At 38.7% G+C, this 23,383-nt stretch overlaps 1 protein-coding gene and 1 pseudogene across 1 annotated transcript; one reads left to right on the top strand and one right to left on the bottom strand.

Moving 5' to 3' along the window:
• Positions 1–533: 533 nt before the first annotated feature.
• LOC110965958 (natterin-3-like) lies at positions 534–5,846 on the bottom strand. Its single transcript, XM_022215158.2, has 3 exons — positions 3,883–5,846; positions 2,754–2,847; positions 534–1,880 (listed from the first exon to the last, which is right to left on the bottom strand). Exons 2-3 carry the CDS (start codon positions 2,845–2,847, stop codon positions 796–798), a joined length of 1,179 nt encoding a protein of 392 aa, XP_022070850.2. The 5' UTR covers positions 3,883–5,846; the 3' UTR covers positions 534–795.
• Positions 5,847–19,405: 13,559 nt separating this feature from the next.
• Positions 19,406–22,289, top strand: LOC110965948 (natterin-3-like; annotated as a pseudogene).
• Positions 22,290–23,383: the final 1,094 nt, after the last annotated feature.

Genomic DNA, 23,383 nt, shown 5'->3' with positions numbered 1-23,383 from the left:
TCAAGTTAATATAAAAGAGGTGCAAAATGGGCACAAATAGACATTAAATGTGTGTTTTATTTTGCTGCCATGCAAAGCACCCATAAAGATTATCATTATTACTAAAATATACTTCATTTTAAAGTGTTGACAGCAAAAATCTGCTCCTATAAATCTTGAATAAAATATAGACAAATATTCAAATTTGCTCTGAATTGTAGAAAAACGAGCAGAAACTGAAAAGTGTACTTTGGTAATGTAGTTTAATTCAAATGGCTCTGATGGTTGTAATTGTTGTGACACAAAATAACAGACGTAAATAGCAGAGACCGCAAATAACAAGCACCATTTGATTTAAATTTCAAATGCCAAACTTTTCCTAACATCTAATTGTGTTTTCATCCACTTAAACCCTTCTGGCTTCATGACATTTGTGTCTCATTTATTATAAAATGTCTTTCTCATTGTTTGTAGCCAACAAAATCTGCAGCTGTAATTTTAAACAATATAAAGACAAACTGTCAACTTTTTCCTCTGAATTGTAGAAGCTGCAAATTGTCGTAAGGGACTCAGCTCATGTATTTTAATTGCTTTGTTGTTTGTGTTTGTTGTGCTGATGAATCCTAATTAGCAGAATCATGTGGAGGTAGAAAAGAGACTAGAAGAGAGTAAAAGTGCCATTTTATTTTATTTTCAGTGGTATTAACATATGAAACTTTTTTCAGACACCAGCCCACACTGAGGATGTTTTCCATTTATTGTACAATGTTTATTTACTTTCACGATCTCATCTTTTTGCGTATCGTCCGTCAGTCTTTAGGGGCAGGGCTGGGCGTCAGGCACCGGTTCACAGCGGTCCACCACGGCCCGGATTTCTCCGATCTGGACTCCGTCGTACGTCCCGGTGATGGAGGTCCACTGGGTCTCCCCGTTGCGGTAGGTCCGGCTGAGGCGCGCCGTGTAGGGGATGTCGGCCTTGATCTTGCGTCCCTCCATGCGGACCTTGCAGGAGTGGTTCGGTGGAACCTTGAGCTCCACGGACACCGAGTGGCTGAGCGACTCCACCACCGTGGTCCCCCTGGAGAACTGCAGTGTCTTCTCGCCGCTCAGCTCGATGCCGGCAGAGCCGATGAGGGGGATGTTGGCCGTGATGCTGCCGGTGATGCCCAGCATGGTGGCCCGGCCGATGTTCCAGGTGGTCTCGACCTCCGTCTCCTTGGAGATGGTGACCGTCTTCACGATGGTCTGGCACTCGTTGTTGGTGATGCCGGAGATGCGCATCGTCTCCGGAGGGTACTGGAAGATGGCGACCTCGTCGATGGCGTACTTTACGTCGCTGATGTGCTGGGTGTAGGCGTCCCTGTTGATGGTCAGGACCTGGTAGCTCTTGTACCAGTACTCATCGCCTTCCCAGGGCAGGAAGAAGGCCTCGAACTGGGGCACCACCTTACCGAGTCCGTACTTGTTCTTCCCTACGTAGATGCCGACTCCCGTGCAGGTTCTGACGGAGTGTTGTGGTACAGAACCGTAAGAATCTTCCTTCCATTCCAGGAACTCAAAGTTGTCCTTGTTGGTGAGGATCTCGAACTCGGGGGCGTAGTACTCGCGGTCTCCGTAGGGGTACCGGCAGTACGGTCCGAGGCTGGGGTTGTAGAAACCGGCCTCGCACTTGTACTTGCAGACGTAGTCGGTGCGCTCAGTGTAGCCATTGTAGATGGAGACGGCGCCGTTGGGCAGAGCTCCGTCCCAGGTCAGCCACTCCAGGTTTACATTATCACCGAACAGGAAGGAGGAAGGAAGGTCCTGCTGCTGCTCCAGGTCGGCCGGAGTCAGAGGTCCAGACGCCACCTCACCGGTCGGTTCAGGAACCCAGCCCTCCAGCTCCGGGTTCAGGAGGGACACTAGAGAGGATACAAGAACATAAAACTTAAATAATGAACCAGAATACACATCTGAAAAAACTTCCAGATCTTAAGTAGGAAACAACCAGACTTCTCTTTTAGTTTCTTGAAGACTTTTCACCTTCATCTGACTCAACATAGGAGGGTGTATTGATTAAAAAATGGGCGTTCTGACCATTTTATATCAGAGATGATATTAATTTGACATATTTTCAGTTTTTATAGCGGAACTGTACAGATGATGTCATGAACCTTATGACCCCTAAAACGCACAGGTGGGTTTAAAAGTCATGTGCTCTTCAAAATAATCACCAAAGCTTCATCATTTATCGACACCGGAAACTGTAAAAACATATTTTTAACTTTCCAGTGACTCTCAAACTACTAATCTTTAATATGTGCTTTCACTGGGGAAAGATAACTAGATCTAAGCTTAAAATCTTCTTTACACACATCTCATGAAAAATTTCGTGTTTCCTGACAGGACTATGAAGCCATGAGAGACTCTGCTGCAACCAAGAGTCACATGATGGAAATTCTGAGAGTTTTTAGCTGTGTTTAGGCAGTGTTTACACAGAGAACACAAGTTTGCAAAAAAAAACAACAAGAAAGTATCCAGTGCATATGGAGCCACCATTTTTGTAAGATGCTGGTAACACCTGTAGGCACAGAATTTTGGACATGCTTATTCCATTTTTTTGTTTTTGTAAAACAAAAACTCAAATAGATTCAGCTTTTGCTCTTTCTTTTTTATGGCTGATGGCGTTCTAAGTTCTTTCTGCCTCTGGAAAATGTGAAGAACCAGAAAACTCCCAGGAACTGCTTGGAGTTTAGAGGATTAGATAAAATATGATATATGTTTGAGAATCTCACCTTTCCTGTGCTGCGAGCTCTTCTTCACGATGTCCTGCAGACTGGCTGCAGAAAGAGCCAGCAGGGCCGACAGCAGCAACACCGACAGCTTCATCTGGAGGCCAAAACACAAAACACTTAAAGCCCAACATGTTCTGAAAACGACATCCTTTTAGCACACTATTACTGGATTATTCCACCTTTATTTACAATGCACCAGATGCAATCAGTGTTTTGTAGTTGCAGCTTATAAGTGTGTTAAACATTATCAGCAATTATTATCCAAAGTACAACAAACCAGGATCACTGCACAACACTTACAAGTACAACAGTTATAGCAATATTTAAAACCAAAAGCTGCAGAGGTTTTTGTGTTTATTCTGAATTTCTGGTAAAGTTGTGAAAACTAACCTGTTTTTTGCCTCATACCTTTAACACATCAACATTAATGACAATGCAGATATTTGACTTCACTGTATGTGTTTTATCTGGAATTTTATACCACATCTTCTTAATCCTTGTAATACTTCAACTGTACTTTTAATTTTAGCATTCTAATTTTATATATATCATTTCATAGTTTTAACTTTAGTATCTAAATTAGTCGAGTGAATTGGTTAAAAACTGACTTGACCTTTCACTGCAGATATTAATTTGTATATCTCAGAAATTAGGAAACTTCAAGTTGTACATTTTTGTTATTTAGATTCTTGAGACATTAGTAATAATATATTTGTTAATTTATGTATTAATACTCAATGACTAAGTCGCAGTAATAGTGTGAAAACAGTAATTATTAATTGTTTTTAAAGATTACACTCAGTTTTAATAAATATCATTCCTATTTGGCCATTTCAAATTTATGTAAAAGCACCGATTCAACTACTTATTATTAACTTTAATTCATTATTTACTTATAATAGGAAGAATATAGTAATATATGTTTTAAAAATACAGGCAGTGGCGCTGAAATAACAGATTATCTCTTGAGATATCGGATGAAGTTGTTTTTACGTCACACATATTCATAAATCAAATTTGAAAATATATAATTTGCACATTTAATAAAAATGTGAACGCATATTTTGATTACATTCCCTTGATGTTTGAGGCTGATCGAAGGTGAAAACAGAGACTGAGCAGCACTCACCTTCCCGTCGCTCTCCGGTGAATCCACCTCCGCTAACCTCCAGGTTTATATAGCTGCTTTATGGCTCCATCATAAAACACACTGAGCACCTTCACTGAGTCTGACTTTGACCTACAAACACAAAGTGGTGCAGTGGAAAGGCTAGTCTGAACATTTAAAAAAACGTAAGGACTGAGTTCCATTAAGTCTAGTGTGTGTTTTTGGATCTAAGAAGCAGTAAAGTATATGCCTTTCAAATGACAATTTTGGGTTAAACTTGGGTTTTCTGTGGTCTATGTTGACAAAAAAGACTAGTCTGCTTTCTCTTTTAAGCCCATCTTAGCATTGATGCCCGCTTGGAGATATGTGACAACAGCGTGGAGTCGTCTGCATAGAACAGGAGACCCCAGAAGCTAAGATTTACATGGACATGTGTCAACAAGCAATGTAGGAACTGCAGGAACTTGCAGACAGTTTCAGGTTGGCCTGAACCTTCATGCATGTTCCAAACAACGAGAACCATCCCTTTCGAACCTGTTTAGAGATGGGCTTAGTGAAGTAAATAGTAAGCAAGTAAGTAAAGTAAAATATAAGAAATTTACTTTCAAATGACAACTTTGGGTTACACTTGAGTTTCTTGTGGTTTAGCTTTGCTTTCTCTTTAAAGTTCATCTCTTCACTGATGTCCACTTGGAGATACTTGACCGCAGCGTGGAGTCGTCTGCATAGATTAGTAGAATGCAGAAACCAAGATTTATTGGTCAACAGGCCATATTCAGCTGTAAGAACTTACAGATGGTTTTAGGGCGACCTGAACCTTTCTGCATATTCTGAACATTAAGAACTGACGCAGTAGAACCTGTTTTAGGGATGTGTTTAGGGGTGTAAATAATACCTATTTCAGGCTGCCGATTGGTCAGACTCAGAAACTGTCCTCAGTAACCTTATCCACTTTCCTTCTCTCCATCAACAACGTAAAATTTACCACATAGCCTAACATAACAAACCTCTGTTGTTCTATTCCCTGTATAGAACTAAAGCTACATCTATTAACTCAGATTTATCTTAACATCATGGTCAAATTTTTTTGGTTTCTGCATCGCAAAAGAGAAAGAATTAACTCAACTTTACAAACCCTTTTTTGCACAAATATTACTGATGTAGATTCTCAGTGCCAGTTTTTTTTTCCTACTATGTATTTGAAAGCCATTTTATCTCTCTCTGTTGGCAGTTTTGTTGCAATAAAATGAAAAATAGAAGGTGATGAAGCAGTAAAGTTCAGTGACCTCATCTGATTTATATCAACTTGCTAATTTGAATGAAGTTTTTAAAGTTTATTCAGACCTGCAGGGCTGCAGCTGAAAGAAAAGGCCAAAATGATCTCATATGCCATAAAAACAGGCGATATCTAAGCACCATAGTTCATACATTACAGTTTTACATTACAGTCAGATCTATTTGTGCCTTAATAATGTGTATTAGCTTATATCCTTAGCAGCTTTTTCCTTCTTTGGCTGCAGCAGTTGTGTTACCTTCAGATTGTAATATATTTTTATATTAATCATTATTGGCTCAGGAATAGAATTTGTTCATATTCTGACAGATATGCATTTATTTTCTGGTGTCAAAACTCAGATCTCGGTTCAGAAACTCTGACTGGATCTGTGGATGTCTCCCAAGCCTTGAACTGAATGAAAATGAAGAACATCATTCAGAGCAGCCTTGATCTCAGCACTGGTTACAAAATGAGGCCAGATAAGATTCAGGATTATTGACGTGAGAAAAACACACTGATAAGGCAGAAAATTATCAAAACTATCTCTCTGTGTCAGCAACCTTCAGAGTATTACAAACTAATAAACTGCGATAAATATTTGTTTATGAGCCTCTTAGTTCATTTTACCATCCAAACCCTCAACAGTGACCCAGAATTTAAAGGAATATTTCATTAAAAACCATCATCCATTATTTTTTTATATTATAATTTAATTTTTTCTGCATTTTATTTTGCTGTTATTGTCCTTTTTCGCTTTTCTGAATTTTTAACTGTCATTTTTGTTTTGTTTATTCCTTTTTATTTTCTGCCTTAATAAACTGCTAAATTCAAGTTTAATAGTGCAAATAAAATTTTAAATTAGATATAATTAGTGACAATTAACAGAAAAAGAATTACTGTTTTTTATGTAAAAAGTTCTAGAATATGTATTAAAATATCTCTTTTTGTTAATTAAATTAATTAAATTGCTTAATTTGAGTTTAATATTGTAAGTAAATTTTTTTAAATTAGATGTAATTATTGACAAATAATATAAAAAGCATTACGGATTCTTTTTCTTTCTTTTTTCATAGTTTTATACATTATATAATTACATAAGTGTTCACAATTAAGTTAATTTAATGTTTTACATCAGTGCATAATGTCTGTAAGCATAAATAGATAGATATAGTACTTTAATTTAATTCTATTGTATTTATTTTTAAAATATATGAAATTTAAAATAAGATTAAAAAAAAGCTTGAAAAAAGCAAATGACTTTTGTATTATGTCTGGAAAATGCATTTTAATTTTGGAATAGTATTATATTTTTATTTGATGATTATTTTCTTTGTTTTTACTGCAATTTTTGGTGAAAAACTGCTGAAATATTACCCTTTTTTTGTTTTTTTATTTTTATTTTTTTGCAGTGTCGGATTTCCTTAGTATCTCACTTTTTTATTTTGAGTCTTTTATTTGTAACATTTACTGCATAAATCACTGTTTCCCGTGATGTGACAGGAAGTTGTTGGGAATTCTCAGCAGACCTTAGCTGGATCTCATGGTCTTCATCAGTGGAATGAATTCTGATAAAATCACATTTTAATTGCACTTATTTGTCCTTCAGGAAACACAGAAAGTTCACACAGATACACATAAGCATTAATTTTATCTGTAAGAATTACATTTAGGTATGGAAATGATCAACATTAGTACAGTAACACATTTTAAATATCTAATTTAAAATCAGAATGAATTCCTGCACGGTGTATGAGATAAACTGAGGACTTTAATGGAGCAGTCAGTGATCTTTCAGCGCCATCTGCTGGACATATTTCATACATACAGGCTTAATTCATTGGGTCGTATTTATGTCAACAGTTAAACACAGATTATCTGCTGTGTTTGAGGAATGTGAGCAGAAATATGTGCGTCTCGAGAATGAATGAATTGACTAAAAACTTAGTTTGAATCACAGGAAGTCAAATTAAATTGAACCCAAGTTGAACTACAAGAACTGAATTTTAATTTTGAAAACTTAATATTAAAGGAAAGCAGCAGTTAAATCCATGACATTTCAGAACAACTGAATTCAGCTTCACTGTAAGAAATTTAATATTCATGTGATTCTAGCTAAATTTTACAACACAGTTATCCAAGTTCAAGCTCAAATGATTCAAATTCAGGTCGTAATGTTGAATATTTCGACTCATAAATATTTGATTTAGGCTGTAAATATTAAGGCCTGTGGTTTATTTCTATAGAGAGTGTAAAAAAAAGTTTGTGTTTCTTAACTTCTGATTTTAAATCAGATCTGGATCCAGCTCTGACAGTGTGCAAAAGAAGAGCATAGCGATGCTTAGCAAGATTAGCATTTACCATGTCCATTCTCCTAGCTTAGCTTGCTAGCATGCTAACATTTGCTAATTAGCTCTCACCTGCTGCTGACAGGAATGTCATTATTTTAGCAAGTATTTTAGCTTTGTGTGTACCTATGGTTCATCTATAGATATCATCTCCCCAACACCTTTTGCACTCATACATCCCCATCATACCCCCACCTCCATGCTTCACTGTCAGGACTATGCGTTCGCCGAGGTAGTGCCGGTCAGGTTCACACCAAACAAATACTGTCTGATGTGCTGTTTAAGTAACCTGTTGTTCATCTTGTTCTATGCTGTCTCTTGACCAGGTCGTTACCGAAAATGAGAACCAGTTCTCAACTAACTTACCTGATAAAGTAATAGTTAAATGAATAAATAAACATGCTGAACTCCATCTGGACCCAACAAAGTCATCTTCATCTGACCAAAGAATGTGCTTCCGTCACTCATTGGGCTTTCACATGGTCTTTAGCAAAGTTCAAGGCTTTTTTCTAGTCCTTCTTCCATAGAGGTTGATGTTTACACTGTCTGAGCTTCACAGAAACTCTGATTTCCATTGATAACCCCTGAACCAAGTCTGTCTGTTCTTCAGCCCCGATTAGTGGCCCTAAGGCTCCTTCTATATCTCCTGATTAGTGCTGACACTCTGTTTCTACTCATTTTCAGAAGATCTTCTTGCATCCTTTTGAATCTTAATTAACTCTCACAGTTAGCCTTTCCAGTACTAACTTCTTTTCAGTGTGGAGCCCTGATGCAGACAAACACAGGTTAGCCATTGATATCCCCTGTTCTAAGTCTGAAGCATCAGTGGTCTGTTTTTCTCAGCAAGAATGTGAAAGTAGTTCACTGTCTGTGGAGTCATTTCAGAGGAACGAGCACTCCTGATTAGTGGAAATGTGGCTCCTTCCTTTCAGAGCACGTCATACACTGCATGCCTTATATCCTTATCTTCATGTTTTATTAGTCATGTTGATTGGAAACCACAGTTTACTTTCAGTTATCACAGGTGTATTTACGTTAGTTTCATTGTGTTTCTTGTTTGAGGCCAGACTTTTCAACGGTCTTTCCAAAGCATTTGTTTCTAAATCTTTGTTAGATGATTCAACTGGTCAACTTGGAGGCGATTTTGAATCATTTACTGCACAGGGATGTATGAACTTTTAGACCAACCAACAAAACAGCCTGTACCTTCCATTTAATCAGACTCCCTGCATGGCTAACATGTTTATATGAAGCTGTTCTGTGAAACCAGTAAACTACAATGATTAGTTATTTATCAGTTCGAACCCAGAAACACAGGAGCTTCTTTGAATGTATGGATGTAGTTTAATTATTTATTGTTTCTTCTTATCAGTTTTGCGTGATATGGCAAACCGTTGTATCTTTTACTGCAGCATGTTTGCTCCACTGAACTCCTGCTTTTCCTTCTAATTCTGGCACATTTATTTACATCCATAAGTGGTACAGACATACACACTTTCACTGTGGTACTATGGCTCCTTCTATACCTCCTGCTTGGTACTGCAACTGTGGTTTTAGTCAATCTTATTGTATCCTTTCCATCTTCATCTGCTTGAAGCAATGGCACTAAATTTGGTAAGAATTATCATCTTCTGAACAATCCCCATGTTATCTCACTCTCATGCTTCACTGTCAGAACTATGCTTTGCTAAGGTCAGATTCACACCAAACATGCTGAACCCCACCTGAGCCCTACAACTTTACGCTACCAACATTCAACAAACTTCTTCACGTCGTTTCACATTAATGTAGTTCAGCTAATTAGAAATGACAACTGCAGGTTTTCTAACTAATGTGTCAAATGGATTACTTTTCCTTGTAGTTTCTACGTTGAAGCCTGTATTTACATTATGTTCCTTCTAAAGTATTTGTTTATAATTGTTCAGAGGAGAAAATGCTGTTCTGTTGAGCTGTTCAATAAATAAAGCTGGTGGTGTTTTACTCTGTATATGCTTAACCATGGCGTTTTTTTAATTAATTGTGTTGCACCCTGATATGGGCTGTATAATGTGAAATGAATGCAGCTGAGGTTATAGCACAGCCTGACATACATACTTTAACAACAAGTAGCGGCTTTATCTCATCTTTATAAACTAATAAAATATGGATGTCCTTGAAAAACGGTGGTTTTTATTTTAGCGAGACCACAAGGAAGCCCAAAAGGAAAAAAGAGTATGAGGAAGTATGTTTTATGAACATTTTAAACATCTGTGAAATCTACCAGTCTGGCTTTAGGGCCAGTCACAGCACAGAGACGGCCTTAGTAAAAATAGTGAATGATCTGAGGACCAACATGGATCAAAAACTGCCCTCTGTGCTTGTGCTGCTCGACTTGAGCGCAGCTTTCGACACAGTAGATCACCAAATTCTTTTAAATAGACTCAATGGTTTTATTGGAATCTCTGGCACTGTTTTTAATTGGTTTAAATCATATCTCACTGACAGAAAGTTTTATGTGAACATGGGGGAATGCCAGTCAGGACTCTATAATGTTAACTGTGGCGTCCCCCAGGGTTCAATTTTAGGTCCCACACTTTTTAATATTTATATGTTGCCTTTAGGTGATGTCATCAGGAGACACGGCATCAACTTTCATAGCTATGCTGATGACACGCAACTTTACATCGCCGTGTCTCCTAGTGACCCAGGGCCCATCGATGCCCTTTTTAATTGTATTTTGGATGTCAGGTCTTGGATGGCAAACAACTTTCTTCAGCTCAACCAGGACAAAACTCAGGTTTCAGTCATTGGTACAGGTCCACAGAGAGAAAAAGTGGAGAGCAAACTCCGAGCACTATCTTTTAATCCATGTCAGCAGGTCAAAAATCTTGGAGTTTTATTTGATTCAGATCTTAGCTTTGACCTGCACATCAGAGATATCACGAAAAAATCATTTTATCATTTAAAGAACATCTCCAGACTGCACCAGTTTCTCTCTCAGGCCAATGCAGAGACTCTTATTCACACTTTTATTACGTGTAGAATTGACTATTGCAATGCTCTTCTTTCTGGTCTTCCAAAAAAGAACATTTCACAGCTACAGCTCCTGCAAAATTCAGCTGCACGCATGCTGACGAAGACCAGAAGGAGAGCTCACATTACCCCGATTTTAAAGTCTCTGCATTGGCTGCCTGTATCTTTTAGAATTGATTTTAAGATTCTTTTACTAGTTTTTAAGTTTAAATGGTCTTGCTCCTTTTTATTTATCCAATCTGCTTTTACCCTATGAACCCAGTAGAGCCCTCAGGTCTTCAGGTAGTGGTCTTTTAATAGTCCCTAAAGTCAGAACTACAACATACGGTGAAGCCTCTTTTCATTATTACGGCCCCCATCTGTGGAACAGCCTACCTGATGACCTGAGGGCAGCACCTACTGTTCATATTTTTAAAAGCAAACTCAAGACCTACCTTTTTAGTCTGGCTTTTAGCTAATCGTATTTATCAATATTATTTGATCTTATTTATTTATTTATGTTTATTTATTTATTTATTTATTTATTTTATTGCTGTTTTAGTCTTAGCTCCAGTGTTCCCTCATTTTTAATGAAAGATGGCGTTTCCTCAGTCCTCTTTTTATGTTTTCTGTTAAAATCTGTCCCACATATCTTTGTATGTGTGTGTGTGTGTGTGTGTAAGTGAGTGTGTTTGCTGTATGTGGATTGGTGGGTTGCGGGGGTGGGGTGTGGGGGAGGGGTCATTGTATTTCTCATTGTATTTTTATTAATTTTAATTGATTTTGTCCCTTTATTTCTATGTAAAGCACTTTGTGCTACAAATTTTGTATGAAAAGTGCTATACAAATAAAGTTTGATTGATTGATGGATTGAAGTATCACATAGAAATTCATTTACACATAGCCAGCACGTTTAATGCTTCAGGTTAATAGATTCTGTAATAACCTTTCAGGTATGGCGCTATCAGGATCTTAATTACACCAAAGAATACTGACTTCCTCCTAAACGTTCACTGTATCTGCCTCCAGCTCAGTGTTAAAGTCACGCTGTGTGCAAAGACAAGTGCTGTCAAAATAACTCTTTCAGAACTTTGAGCTTTACAAATACTATCACTACTTCCACTACTTGTGCTGTTCAACATTCTTGCTGTTTCCCTGGTCTTTTTTCTAAGCATTGTTCATGACAGCTGTAATTCTGGGCTGTTTGATGAATTTCCAGCCTGCTTTATTTGTAAAGTAACTTCATGGGGAAGCTCACTTTTCACACATAAATTCATTCCTCCTTTGCAACAAAATAGACAACAGGAGCCTTTAGGAACTCCTTCAGGTGGAACTGGACCAACCAAACACTTTAAGGCCAGACTGACCCTCTCTGAGGCTGCAAACATCCTTCACTGAACTTCTAGTCACTCTATTTCACTTTATTAAACTTTAAAAAAGGAAGGGGAGAGACTGGTTTACTTTGAGCACCGACTTTGTTTGGCTTGTTTGTGTTTACATCAAGCTATTGTGTGATAGTTTAGTTACACACACTGGCAGTTAGCACAACCCTGTGCAATCCAATTTACATGTTAAATGACTCAGAAATGTATCTCCTATTAATAAACTGCCAAGCACAGCATTTTGTTTTATGAAAAATGAAAAGCCAAGACTTTAGAAAGACTATATTAAAACTTCTAAGTAGAAAGTCAATGCATGATCACTGTGACCAGAGACAGAGTTGAGAACAGCTGTGATTTCCAACATGAACATGGTTGTAAATGAGCTGCAAACAGCAGAACGTTCTCAATGAGCTGTGTCTGTTTGCATGCCTCCATCACTGAAAAGAAAACAGCAGATTGTGAGACGTCACAAAGAATGTGTTAGATGGAGATTAATTAACCTCTAAAGATCATTGGCAGTACAATCACGAGGTGCAGAAGGACTCATACTACCACTAATTACTGCTGCACTGGTCAACAGTGCAATGCTTTTACTATCTAGCTGTGATAAACAGATGGGAAAGTGTTTCAGATTTGGCACAGAGGTTATCAGTGGAAATCTGAGCTTCTGTGACAGCTCAGTGTGAAAGATAACACAGACACAGTTCTACCTGCAAGAAATAAACCCTTAGTTGTGTTTTGGCACAAAAATGCAAAATGAAACTGGGCTAAAGATTCCTAAAAAGAAGTCTGATGAATGTTGGGAGCACATTGTTGGGTCAGATGAAGATAAATTTGTGGGGCCTGATCGGGGCTACCACAGTAAATGCATCGTCCTGACATTGAAGCCAAACATGGGAGTGAGATGATGTGGGGCTCACAGATGACTCCCAGTCTGCAGAAGCTTGAAGAAGAGGGATTTTCCAGTAAGAGAACCATCCAAAGCACAAAATAAATCAAGAGTTTCTGAAGTAAAGTGAAAACTGTGACGTGGATAAGTACATGACCTGACTTGAATCCCAAAGAACATCTTTGAGGTGCACCCCCTGTCAAAAGTTTTAGGACGCTTTCCCATTTATTTGAATGAGAAAGCGTCCTAAAACTTTTGACAGGAGTGTATTTTCAAAGCACAAGTAGAGCAACACAACCAGCTGAAAGGAACAGTCTGAGCGCCTCTGCATGAATTTAGCATCCTCCAATGCAGAAGAAAAATGATCCTGGACACAGGAAGAATTGCATTTAACACACAAATTCAAAACGAGGTGTTGCGGGTTTACAGACTTGTGTGTAAAAGTTCACACATGCACAACAGCCAGAGTTTTCACTTTCACATTGATGTGAATGAAGCAGGGACAATAGAAACCCTTTAACTGATTGTGTGCACGGTCTTATCTTGATCTTTCTGTTTTCCTCAATGAGTAAACCACTCTGTTCCCTGGTGTACTAGAGGAAAGTGCAGTTTATTCTCTTATCAGCCTGTTTACAGTCTTATGATTCATTGTCATAGTTTCTCCCCAAAATGCTAATGAAACCTGAGATTTCCTTTATGGATTTCCTTGTGTTCAATGATTCTTTTTACCACCTCTGTGCTTCAGATGTTCCAATATTTTCTCAAGGGCGTAGAAAAACTTTTCCTCTCTGCTCTGTTCATCATCAGTAGAAAGATGTTTCTCCATGCTGAATGTATCTCCAACAATCTGCTCCTCTGTTCACTGTTTCTGAGCCATGCTGACTTTATTTTATTCATCCAGTAGCTTTGATTTTCCTCTCAATCTAAAACTAATTTCTTCAGCATTATTTAAAATATGTCCAAAGCACTAAAAAATTGTCAAACTCGCTCAAGAATTGTCCAGAATTGCTCGAAAACTGCAGCAAATTATTTTAAATTTGATCAAAATTACTCAAAATTTTGTTCTAAATGACAATTTTAAAGTGATTATTTATGGTTCAGTTTACCCACAATCTGAAGATTCAGCTAGAAATGAAATATATACTTTAAATGCATTTACAAATTATTAATATTATAATTTTGTTCCTGTTTTTTATTTAACTTTTTTCTTTCTTTTTTTTTTTTTTTTTACCACAAGTGAGTCCAAAGGTGATGCAGAGGTCTTTTTCATCATAGTTTTATTCAGCATCTTCTTAGCTGCTAACTTTCACATCAAAGCTGGACTGCCCATTTATTCTAATATGGTGGTAACCAGCTAACTAACCAACCAACCAACCAACCAACCAACCAGTCAACCAACCAACAAACCAGCCAGCCAGCCAACCAACCAACCAACCAACCAGCCAACCAAGCAACCAGCCAGCCAGCCAACCAACCAACCAACCAACCAACCAAAGAACCAACCAGCCAGCCAACCAACCAACCAACCAACCAGCCAGCAAACCAACCAGCCAACCAGCCAACCAACCAACCAACCAACCAACCAGCCAGCAAACCAACCAGCCAACCAACCAACCAACCAGCCAGCAAACCAACCAGCCAGCCAGCCAGCCAACCAACCAACCAACCAGCCAGCAAACCAACCTACCAACCAGCCAGCCAACCAACCAACCAACCAACCAGCCAGCAAACCAACCAACCAGCCAACCAACCAACCAACCAGCCAACCAGCCAGCCAGCCAGCCAGCCAACCAACCAACTTTGTTGTGTTTTATCTCCAGATGAAGCTCTCAGTGTCGTTGCTGCCACTTCAACCAGCCTTCCTGATGTTATGAACAGCAGAGGGGAAACATACGGTAATAACAGTTTGTTTATGTCTGCAACACTTATGGATGTAAATAAATGTGCGAGAATTAGAAGGAAAGGCAGAAGGTCAGTAGAGCAAACATGTAAAAGAGCAGGAAAATATAGAATAGCTTGCCACCAAACTGATAAGAAGAAACAATAAATAATTGAACTACATTCAAAAGTCTGAAGTACCTCCTGTGTTTCTTGGTTCTAACTGATAATAATTAATCATTTTATTTTATTGGTTTTACAGTGCAGCTTCATTTACGCATGCTAGCTATGCAGGGAGTCTGACTATTGGGGTGGGGGTGGGGGGGGTGGGAGAGGTGGGAGTGAGATAATATGGGGCTGTAAGAATGCCAATGTTGTTCAGAAGATGATATTTCTTACCAAATTTAGTGCCAATGCTGCAAGCACATGAAGATGGAAAGAATGCAATAAATCTGACTACAATCACAGTTGCAGTAGCAATCAGGAGGTACAGAAGGAGCCATAGTACCACAGTGAAAGCATGGTCCTGACAGTGAAGCACAGAGGTGGAGGTATGATGACATGAGGATGCATAAATTCAAAAGGTGTTGGGGAGATGACGCTTAAAGATGCACCATGAATGTTTTTGTACGTTGTTGATGGTAATGCTGGTTCAGTAAGGACCATTCTGAAGCACATTCCCTGGAAGAGATATTTTATACAACTCGAAAACAAGCCCAAAAGCAACTTCTACGGAGACGGTTCCTGTGGCTGCAGCATGTACAGTGGTTCACTGCCCTTAAATGACCGTCAGTCTCATGCAGCTTGTCGTAAACCTGACCAGGACTACCACAGCGGATGTACAGTCCTGACAGAGAAGCACGGTAAGGGCCGTTCCACAGTATTTTCCCTAGAGTAGGTACTGTATACAACCTGAAAGCTAGTCCTGTATGAGGGTTTACAGAGACCGTACTTGCTGGGCCTTCATAAATGACCCTCAAGCTCCTGCAGCAGAGGAAGACAGTTTTTCACATCTCTACACCTTTTAGCAGGTAAAATCTTACATTTGAGTCTAATATTTAATTCAGACTGACAGCTACTGGAAAGCACACCTTGCAGTCTCCGTCTGTGTACATGTTGCTACTACTGGACCACAGGGCCAACTCAGGTCAGGAAAAGCTTTTGGTTTTCTTTAATAATTAACACTGCAGCGTCCACCCTTTTTCTCTGGTACTCTCGGGTACTGTAATCATCCGTTCTTGCACAATGCTGCTAAATGACTAGCTAAATTTATCACCAATGTAAATACACAATAAAATCAGTCACACTCAGCCTTTTACTACCTTCCTGGTCGCAGATATGGTATCAGGAGGGGAAATCCTTGTAATATTTCCTGCTGATATCATCTTTGACTGTGTATATAATAACCTACACATTTGTCCAGGATCACACTTCTGCAGCTGCTGCTCACCTGCCATGAAATAAACCGAGTCATTTGGACAGCAAAGGTAATATGTTCGTTTTCTGTTCTGGCAAAAGCGTTATTGACATTTTATCATATTTCATTGCATTGCATACTTTTAATGTTCTCTGAATGTATCTATAACAGTTTGTCATACGTGTATATACCAAATATTCCCTTGGTTGGATATTTAGTTTCTTTTCTGCTGTGGATATTATTTAAAACTAATTTAAATATGCTGTTTTCTTCTGTGCCACTGAACCTGTTGATAGGATTTTTGTTTTTTAAGCATTTCTCCCATATTTGCTGAAATGGAATATAGTTGAATTTACACGTGTAAATGTGAAATAACACTGAATATTTGAACTGTGAATATCCATAAAATATTAACATTGGAATTTAACATTTTCTATGACAAAAACAACTTTTAAGCATTTTTAAAAGTTTACTAGATGACACTGTCCAGTTCAAGTTTACCATGATAAATATATTCCTGAAATTAGATACAGTCAGTGGTAATTCACATGAGAAAAGGTGTTGGTTCAGAAATAAGTTTGTTCAATTAGCAATATCTTGTATAATTACATAAGTTTTCACAGCTAATTAATGTGTTTTCATCAGAGTATAATAATAATTCGCGTTGGTCAAAATACACATGTATATTTCCTTCATTAAACATTAAAAGGTTTAAAAATAAAGCCAGAAAATGTATTTTAATTTTGAAAAATTGCTGTATTTTTTGACACCCCAGCTGCTAGAAGATTATGTAAAGTAGTGTTATTGCTGGGCAGCACAACAGAAGAGTGGCTAGCACTGTTGTTGTCAGTTTTTTTCTTTTGTTTTAATTTGGTTGTGCCTTTGCAAATGCTGTTGTTTGTATTTTCACCTCAGTTGGATATTGTGAAACCAATGGACGGGTGCTTTGTTAACGAGGTAAAGCACATGTAGACTGTACACTACCAGTCAGACGTTTGGACACACCTTCTCATTCAGTGCTTTTTATATTTGTATTGTTTTCTACATTGCAGATTAAAAGATTAAAACTTTTTGTTTACAACATAATACCATATGCATTCTTTTATAATTGTGATGTCTTCAGTAATCAAATAAAAACCACTGAATGAGAAGGCATGCCCCTTTTGACTGGCAGTGTATATGAAGAAGGTTTATAATATAATTCATCTGTTTATCTTGACGTTCTCAAAGTTTAGAGGTATAACTCTGCTTCCTCCTCCTCTACGTCCTGCAAAAATGCTTGGATGTTCCAACTTCAGCCTCTCTGCTTTTTGGTTGCTTGGTGGTCCAGCATTTAGGGAGTAAATTCTGAATATTTCTGGTAAATAACAATGATGTTGTTCCGTATTTTGCCTCCAGATGAAGCTGTTGCTGTTGTTGCTGCGAATCCTAGTAGCTCTATTCTCAGCTGCACCACAGGACCTGGACAAGAGAAAGGAGCAAAGACACGGTAAAACACAAACTGTCATCAGAAACTGAGATAGACTGACCCAGTAATCCATAAATACTGCTAAAATAGTTCTTTAATAAGCACAAATGTCAACCTTGTAGTGGCAACAGAGGAAAAGCCAGCGGATCACAAAAGTCAGGGCCGTGCGGCCCAATAGGCAGAATAGTCAAATGCTAGGAGCGCAAGCCAGCCGGGGGGGCGGCACCGCAGTTTTTTGTTTTTAGATTAAGAAGAAGAAAATAGGCGCCGGTAGATCCGTGTTGACAGTGACGGATACACCGAACTTCCAAGATGAAGAGGCAAAAGCCCTCTGGAGCTCATTTCAGAAAAAAGCGTAAAGAAGATGAGGAGAAGCAAGAAAGAAGTCAAGGTATGGTGTCATGAAATATTTTGTTAGAAACTGCATGAACACACAACCGTGTATCGGCTAGCTCGTAATGCTAATGGGCTAACGTTAGCCCTTATAGTGACAGTACTGTTAGTGCTGCTTTGTTAGCTCAGTTTCAATATGATAAAGTTACTTCTGTGTTGAAGAAAGTATCAAAGACAGTGATGTACAAAATGCACGTAGTGATGACATTGTTGATAGAAATCGTTTCTTTAAAGTTTGTGCTCTGACGCACTGACAGTCTCGTACCGTTGCCTGTGTGTAGGCGATGCTACTGTCATTGAACTTCACTAACTGGCTTCAATTTATTTTAAGCCATTAAAATAAATGATCAACTTCAACACAAGTTAAGAATATTTACATATTTATATGAATGGAAACATGACTCCATGCGTCCCAGACGGCCGTACAACAGGAGGGGATTACATCGTCTTTATCAGACACGTCATTACCAGTGTATCACATTTAATTAGAACAGGTGTACTGAAGCTGTTGTTCCACATACAGTAATTATTTACATGTTACAGTTTTGAGATGTTTATATTGAATTAGCTTGCTGCTGTGTTTCGGATGTCCTAGGTCAGGGATGTTATTATGTCAGGTGTTACCATGTATTTACCTTCCCATGTAAACACCCAGTTAATCAATTACCTTACTGTCTCTTTTTAGATTCACTTCTGAAATATTTATTTTCCACTGCTGCCACTACTGGATCAACAGCAGCCTCCACATCCACCTCAGCAACAGCCACTACTGGATCAACAGCAGCCTCCACATCTACCTTGGTACCCAGTGATGGAGGGCTCTCTGACACCCAACCTGGAAGCAGTGAAAACATACCCACAGTCCCTCTACATCAGACCAGCCTGTTAATCAAATAGGTACACCTTCCTCTATCCCCACCACAGTGCTGCCTGGCTTCCCATTCACTTCAGGACAGTTTCAGGATATATCAGTTCCAGCAATAGACCCGGCAGACTGGCCATCTGTTTTATCTGACAAACTTAGAACAGAGTTTATTCAAAGGGGACCATTCCAATTTGAAAACAATTTCACTTTTCCCAAAAATAGCGATGGTAGAAGGTGTCAGCAGGATTATTTCAACCAGACAGTTAACTAATGGACAAAAATACAAAGAAGCTGGCTGATGTACACAAGAAAAACAGACAGTTTGCACAGTTTTTGTTGTAAACTTTTTTCAGTCAAAGAATTCAAACTGAACAGTGTGTGCTTTTATTTACAGCCTTGTGTTCAACTCTTTTTATTGCATGCACTTTTACAATTTATTCATATTTATTTAAGCTATTTAATGTGTGTGTGTGTTTTTAAGTGTGTAATTTATGTTCAATAAAGTGAAAAATGTTTAAGTAGATTATACATATTTTTTAATATCTTTTTTTTGGGCGGGGGGCGTTGGGAGGTCTCGCCAAAGGTGCCAAATGAGTCAGGAACGGCCCTGACAAAAGTCATGGAGTTTTAAACCTCTGGGTACCATGAATGTCTATACAAACTTTAATATGAAATCTATGACATATTTATTCAGCTTGGAACAAAGCTGTGGACCAAATAACCAACCCTTACATCAATGACAGTTTTCTTTTCTACTTTCTTATACACTGCAACAAATCTTACTGAAAGCAAACATTCACTTCATGTATGTGCTCTTTTCCTCTTTACATCCAGTTTCCTTACAGAGCATCGAGGGCAGTTCTGAAATCGCAGCTGAAGCATCGATGACGCAGCAGAAGTCATTCGAGTCTTCCTCTATTGTGTCTGATGATGGTACCATCCTGGAGTGGGTGACCTGGAACAACTCTTCTCTCCCCAACGACACCGTCTCAATTTACAACGACTATGTTGGTAGCACTGATTATATCTGCAAATACAAGTGTCAGGCCGGCTTTTACAGGCCCAGCTTGGGTCCTTATTGCAAACTATCCCCTAAAGAAAAAAGAAACTCCCTGGTTACCCCTTTGAGGTCCTAGTGAACAAAAACAACTTTGAAACTCTGGAGTGGAAGGATAGTTCAAGCGGGTCACCAATTCAGAATGCAGTCCGGACCTGCCCAGGAGAGGAGATCTATGTAGGCAAGAACAAATATGGACTTGGGAAGGTGGTGACTCAAGACAAGGTCTTCTACCTGCCTTGGAAGGGTAGTGAATATTGGTACAATTCCTACCAAGTCCTGACCACCAATGAGAATACAGTCAGCCAGCAGAATTGAAAATGTCGTGTACAACACTGATAAGTCTAAAATTGTCCACTATCCTCCAGAGATCATACGTAAAACAGCCATCACCAACTGTGAATGCACCCCAGTGGTGAAAACAGACAGCCTGTCCAAGACGTATCAGGTGGAGCAGAGGTGGGATAACACCTACTCTGTCAAGTTTGGCGTTAAAACCAGCATCAAAACAGGCATCCCATTCATCGCCGAAGGAGAAATCGAGATCAGCACCGATGTGACGCTGCAGTTCAGCAGGGGAGGCTCGGTGGTCGAATCCATCACTGATACTGTCTCTGTGGAGCTCAGCGCTCCACCAAACCGCACCTGTACTGCAACCATGATGCGTACAAGCAGAAACTCAACATCCCTTACACAGCACGGCTCAGCCGGAAATACGGCACCGGGGAGGTCCGTACGGTGATCATCACCGGGACGTACAACAGCGTTCAGGTTGGAGAGGTGCGAGCCGTGGTGCACCGATGTAAACCTGTGACTGACGCCAAGTTGTGTTCCTGAAAGATCGACGGAGTCACAAACAATTCATGTTTAACCAACATCTAAAGAAAATTTGAAAATGTCTCACAAACTCAATATGCGTGTCTTAAAATGAATGGAAAAGTAATTATTTAACTGCTGTCTTCATATGTTTATTAAATCTGTTCAAATATGTCATCGTAATACAATGTAGGGTAAATTAGGATAAGACGTGCCGCAGAACACTTCCCTTCCTGACATTTAGATATACTCAGTTTGCATTTCAGTGCTTTTCTCAGAAATAGTGACCAAAATGCACAACATGAGCCTCTGTGATTTTTTTTTTTTTTATAAAGTCATGGGGAGATTATCCATGAGCTTTCACAAAAAATAACCCGTGCCTTTTCTCAAAAATGTGAAAATGTAGGCCTTTTGAAGAAAGACAACCCCATGGACAACAATGATTTTCAATACTGTAGCCTCATTGTTATATTTCTGATAAGTTATAAACACAAACATCTAATACAGTAACATAAAAGCCAACTAGCAGAGAATAATGTGTTATTATCCGTCCAACACACATGAAGTGTACGACTTGACTGACTGAGCAAAACACAACATTTTAATGAACAAAGAGCCCACAGCTCTTCAATACTGCAAATGGTTTACATTTTATTTGTATTTTTAATTGCTTGTTGTTTGTCTTTATTGTTTTTTGTCAATTCAGTTTGAAAGCAAATTTATTTTTTAATTTTTTCCTGCTTGGCTTCAGCTCTGACAATGGCTAGAAATGATCATTCTTCACCATTTTATTTGAATCATTTCACCTCTGACTGCCAATCGAAACTACCCATTGACTCCTTGGCTTAATGGTCTTTATTTTTCTTGTGTATGCAGTTTAACCAGTGCTTTATTCGTTTTTAGCGACTGTCAAATGGATTCCAATAAATAAAACTGAATTCCAACCAAAATTGTGCCTCAAAACTCAATTAATGCAAGATACATTATTTCATCTCAGCTCTTCTTGTTAAATGTTCAAAAAGGGGGCGCGACTGCTGAGTGTACCTTTAATGCTTAAGTCCTTTTCTTAAAGGGTATATGTGTTCTCTATGTGTGTCCCCTTATGCAAAGGGAACCTATGTAATTTTATAACTGGTCCCCAGATGGCAGATTCTCAAACCTAAAATTTGTCTGAGTGTACCTGTTTACCACCAAACTGGGACCTTATATGTGTGTGAACATGTTTACCTACAAAACGGGGACCATATGCATGTGTGCATAAGAATGTGTACGTCTTAACCTTATGATGCACAACATGGGTCAAAAGTGACCCAAAATCAATGGAAACTGGGTATCTCGTGACCCATGTTGTGCATCAAATGGTTCAGATCTGATGGGTGCATAAACAAAGAGAAAAAATGACAAGACACCAAAAATGTGGTAAAATGAGGAACACTGATGATAAAAACACACAAAGTTACTGCAAAATGACTGTGAAGAGACAAAATGACCAAAAGATGCACAATGGTCTGAAAGACACACAAAATGACTACAAAAGCACTCAAAACCATCACCATAAAGACACACAATAATTGTAAAGAGACAAATGGGGAGCAAATAGAATTTTAAAATCATTTGATTTTTCACAATTTATTAACAAATTTAGGGGCCTGTACGACAAAAGCTATACTTTCATTAATTATCATAAAATGAAAATAAATTCATCTTGACTGTTTAGCTGGCAATAGCTGCGAATTCAAGCCAGCTAGTGCAATAGCAAGCAACAGAAAGTTAACCTTGCATACCATTATTAGCTTAACATAAAGGTTGCTAGTTAGCTAGTGCATGCTAACATTGCATGACATTATTAGTTTAACACAAAGTCACTTAGTTAGCTAGTGCTAGAGCATGCAAGACTGCATAACATAATTAGCTTACCATGAAAGTTGTCAAGTGGGGCCTAGTTATTTGAGATCCCAGGAGCAACCACCACCTAAATACAAGCTTTAAGCAGACCAATGAAAGTTAAAATGAGAAACTATATAAGTTAACCACATGATTATGCTTATGCTTGATGCAAGAATGATTTTAATAGGCTGATATATATTCTGGAAATGATGATTGCTATAGAAGAGAATGATTTAAAATAAGTTATTTGATCATGCTAAGAAAAATGATTTAAAGAAGTGATTCAGTGTAACAAAGTGAGTTTTGACTTGAAGTAATCTGTGCTGTTCTGAGCTGTATGCAGACAGGATGGGAAAAGCAGAAGTCTCCTCAGAAATGAGGAACTTGGAGTTTCCACAGGATGACAGGATGGGCTCAGGCCTACATTGTCATGACAACTGAAGTGTGTGTAACAAGTGGATGTGTTAACAGAAAAGATGGAAAGAATGATGTATGCGTGATAGGAAGAAGGTTGTGTCTTAAACCTATGAATTAATTACCTGGGCGTACCTACTAGTTAGAATTGTGTGTGAAAATGTGTATGTGCTAAGCTGAAGTCGAGCTACGGTATAAAACCCAGAGACACAGACACTGAATTGGGAGTTCTCCCCTGGAGGGGGAGATGCTGCTCGCCGGAGCTGCCGGGGAGCATCGCCAGAGTTCTGAAGAATCTTCACCGGACCCTTTTGCCCAAGAGACGTGAAGACAACGCGGGGACTTAGGCTCCAGAGATCGCTGAGAACATCGTTGGAAGCAAAGTCTTTTTCTGACTTTGTTCAACAAGCGAGGACCACACTCTGCTGAAAGGAGAGTCCTGAG

The sequence above is a fragment of the Acanthochromis polyacanthus genome, chromosome 7 (genome assembly GCF_021347895.1).
Source record: "Acanthochromis polyacanthus isolate Apoly-LR-REF ecotype Palm Island chromosome 7, KAUST_Apoly_ChrSc, whole genome shotgun sequence".
NCBI lineage: Eukaryota > Metazoa > Chordata > Actinopteri > Pomacentridae > Acanthochromis > Acanthochromis polyacanthus.
The sequence above is the reverse complement of the archived record's forward strand: the minus strand, read 5'-3'. Positions and strand labels throughout refer to the sequence as shown.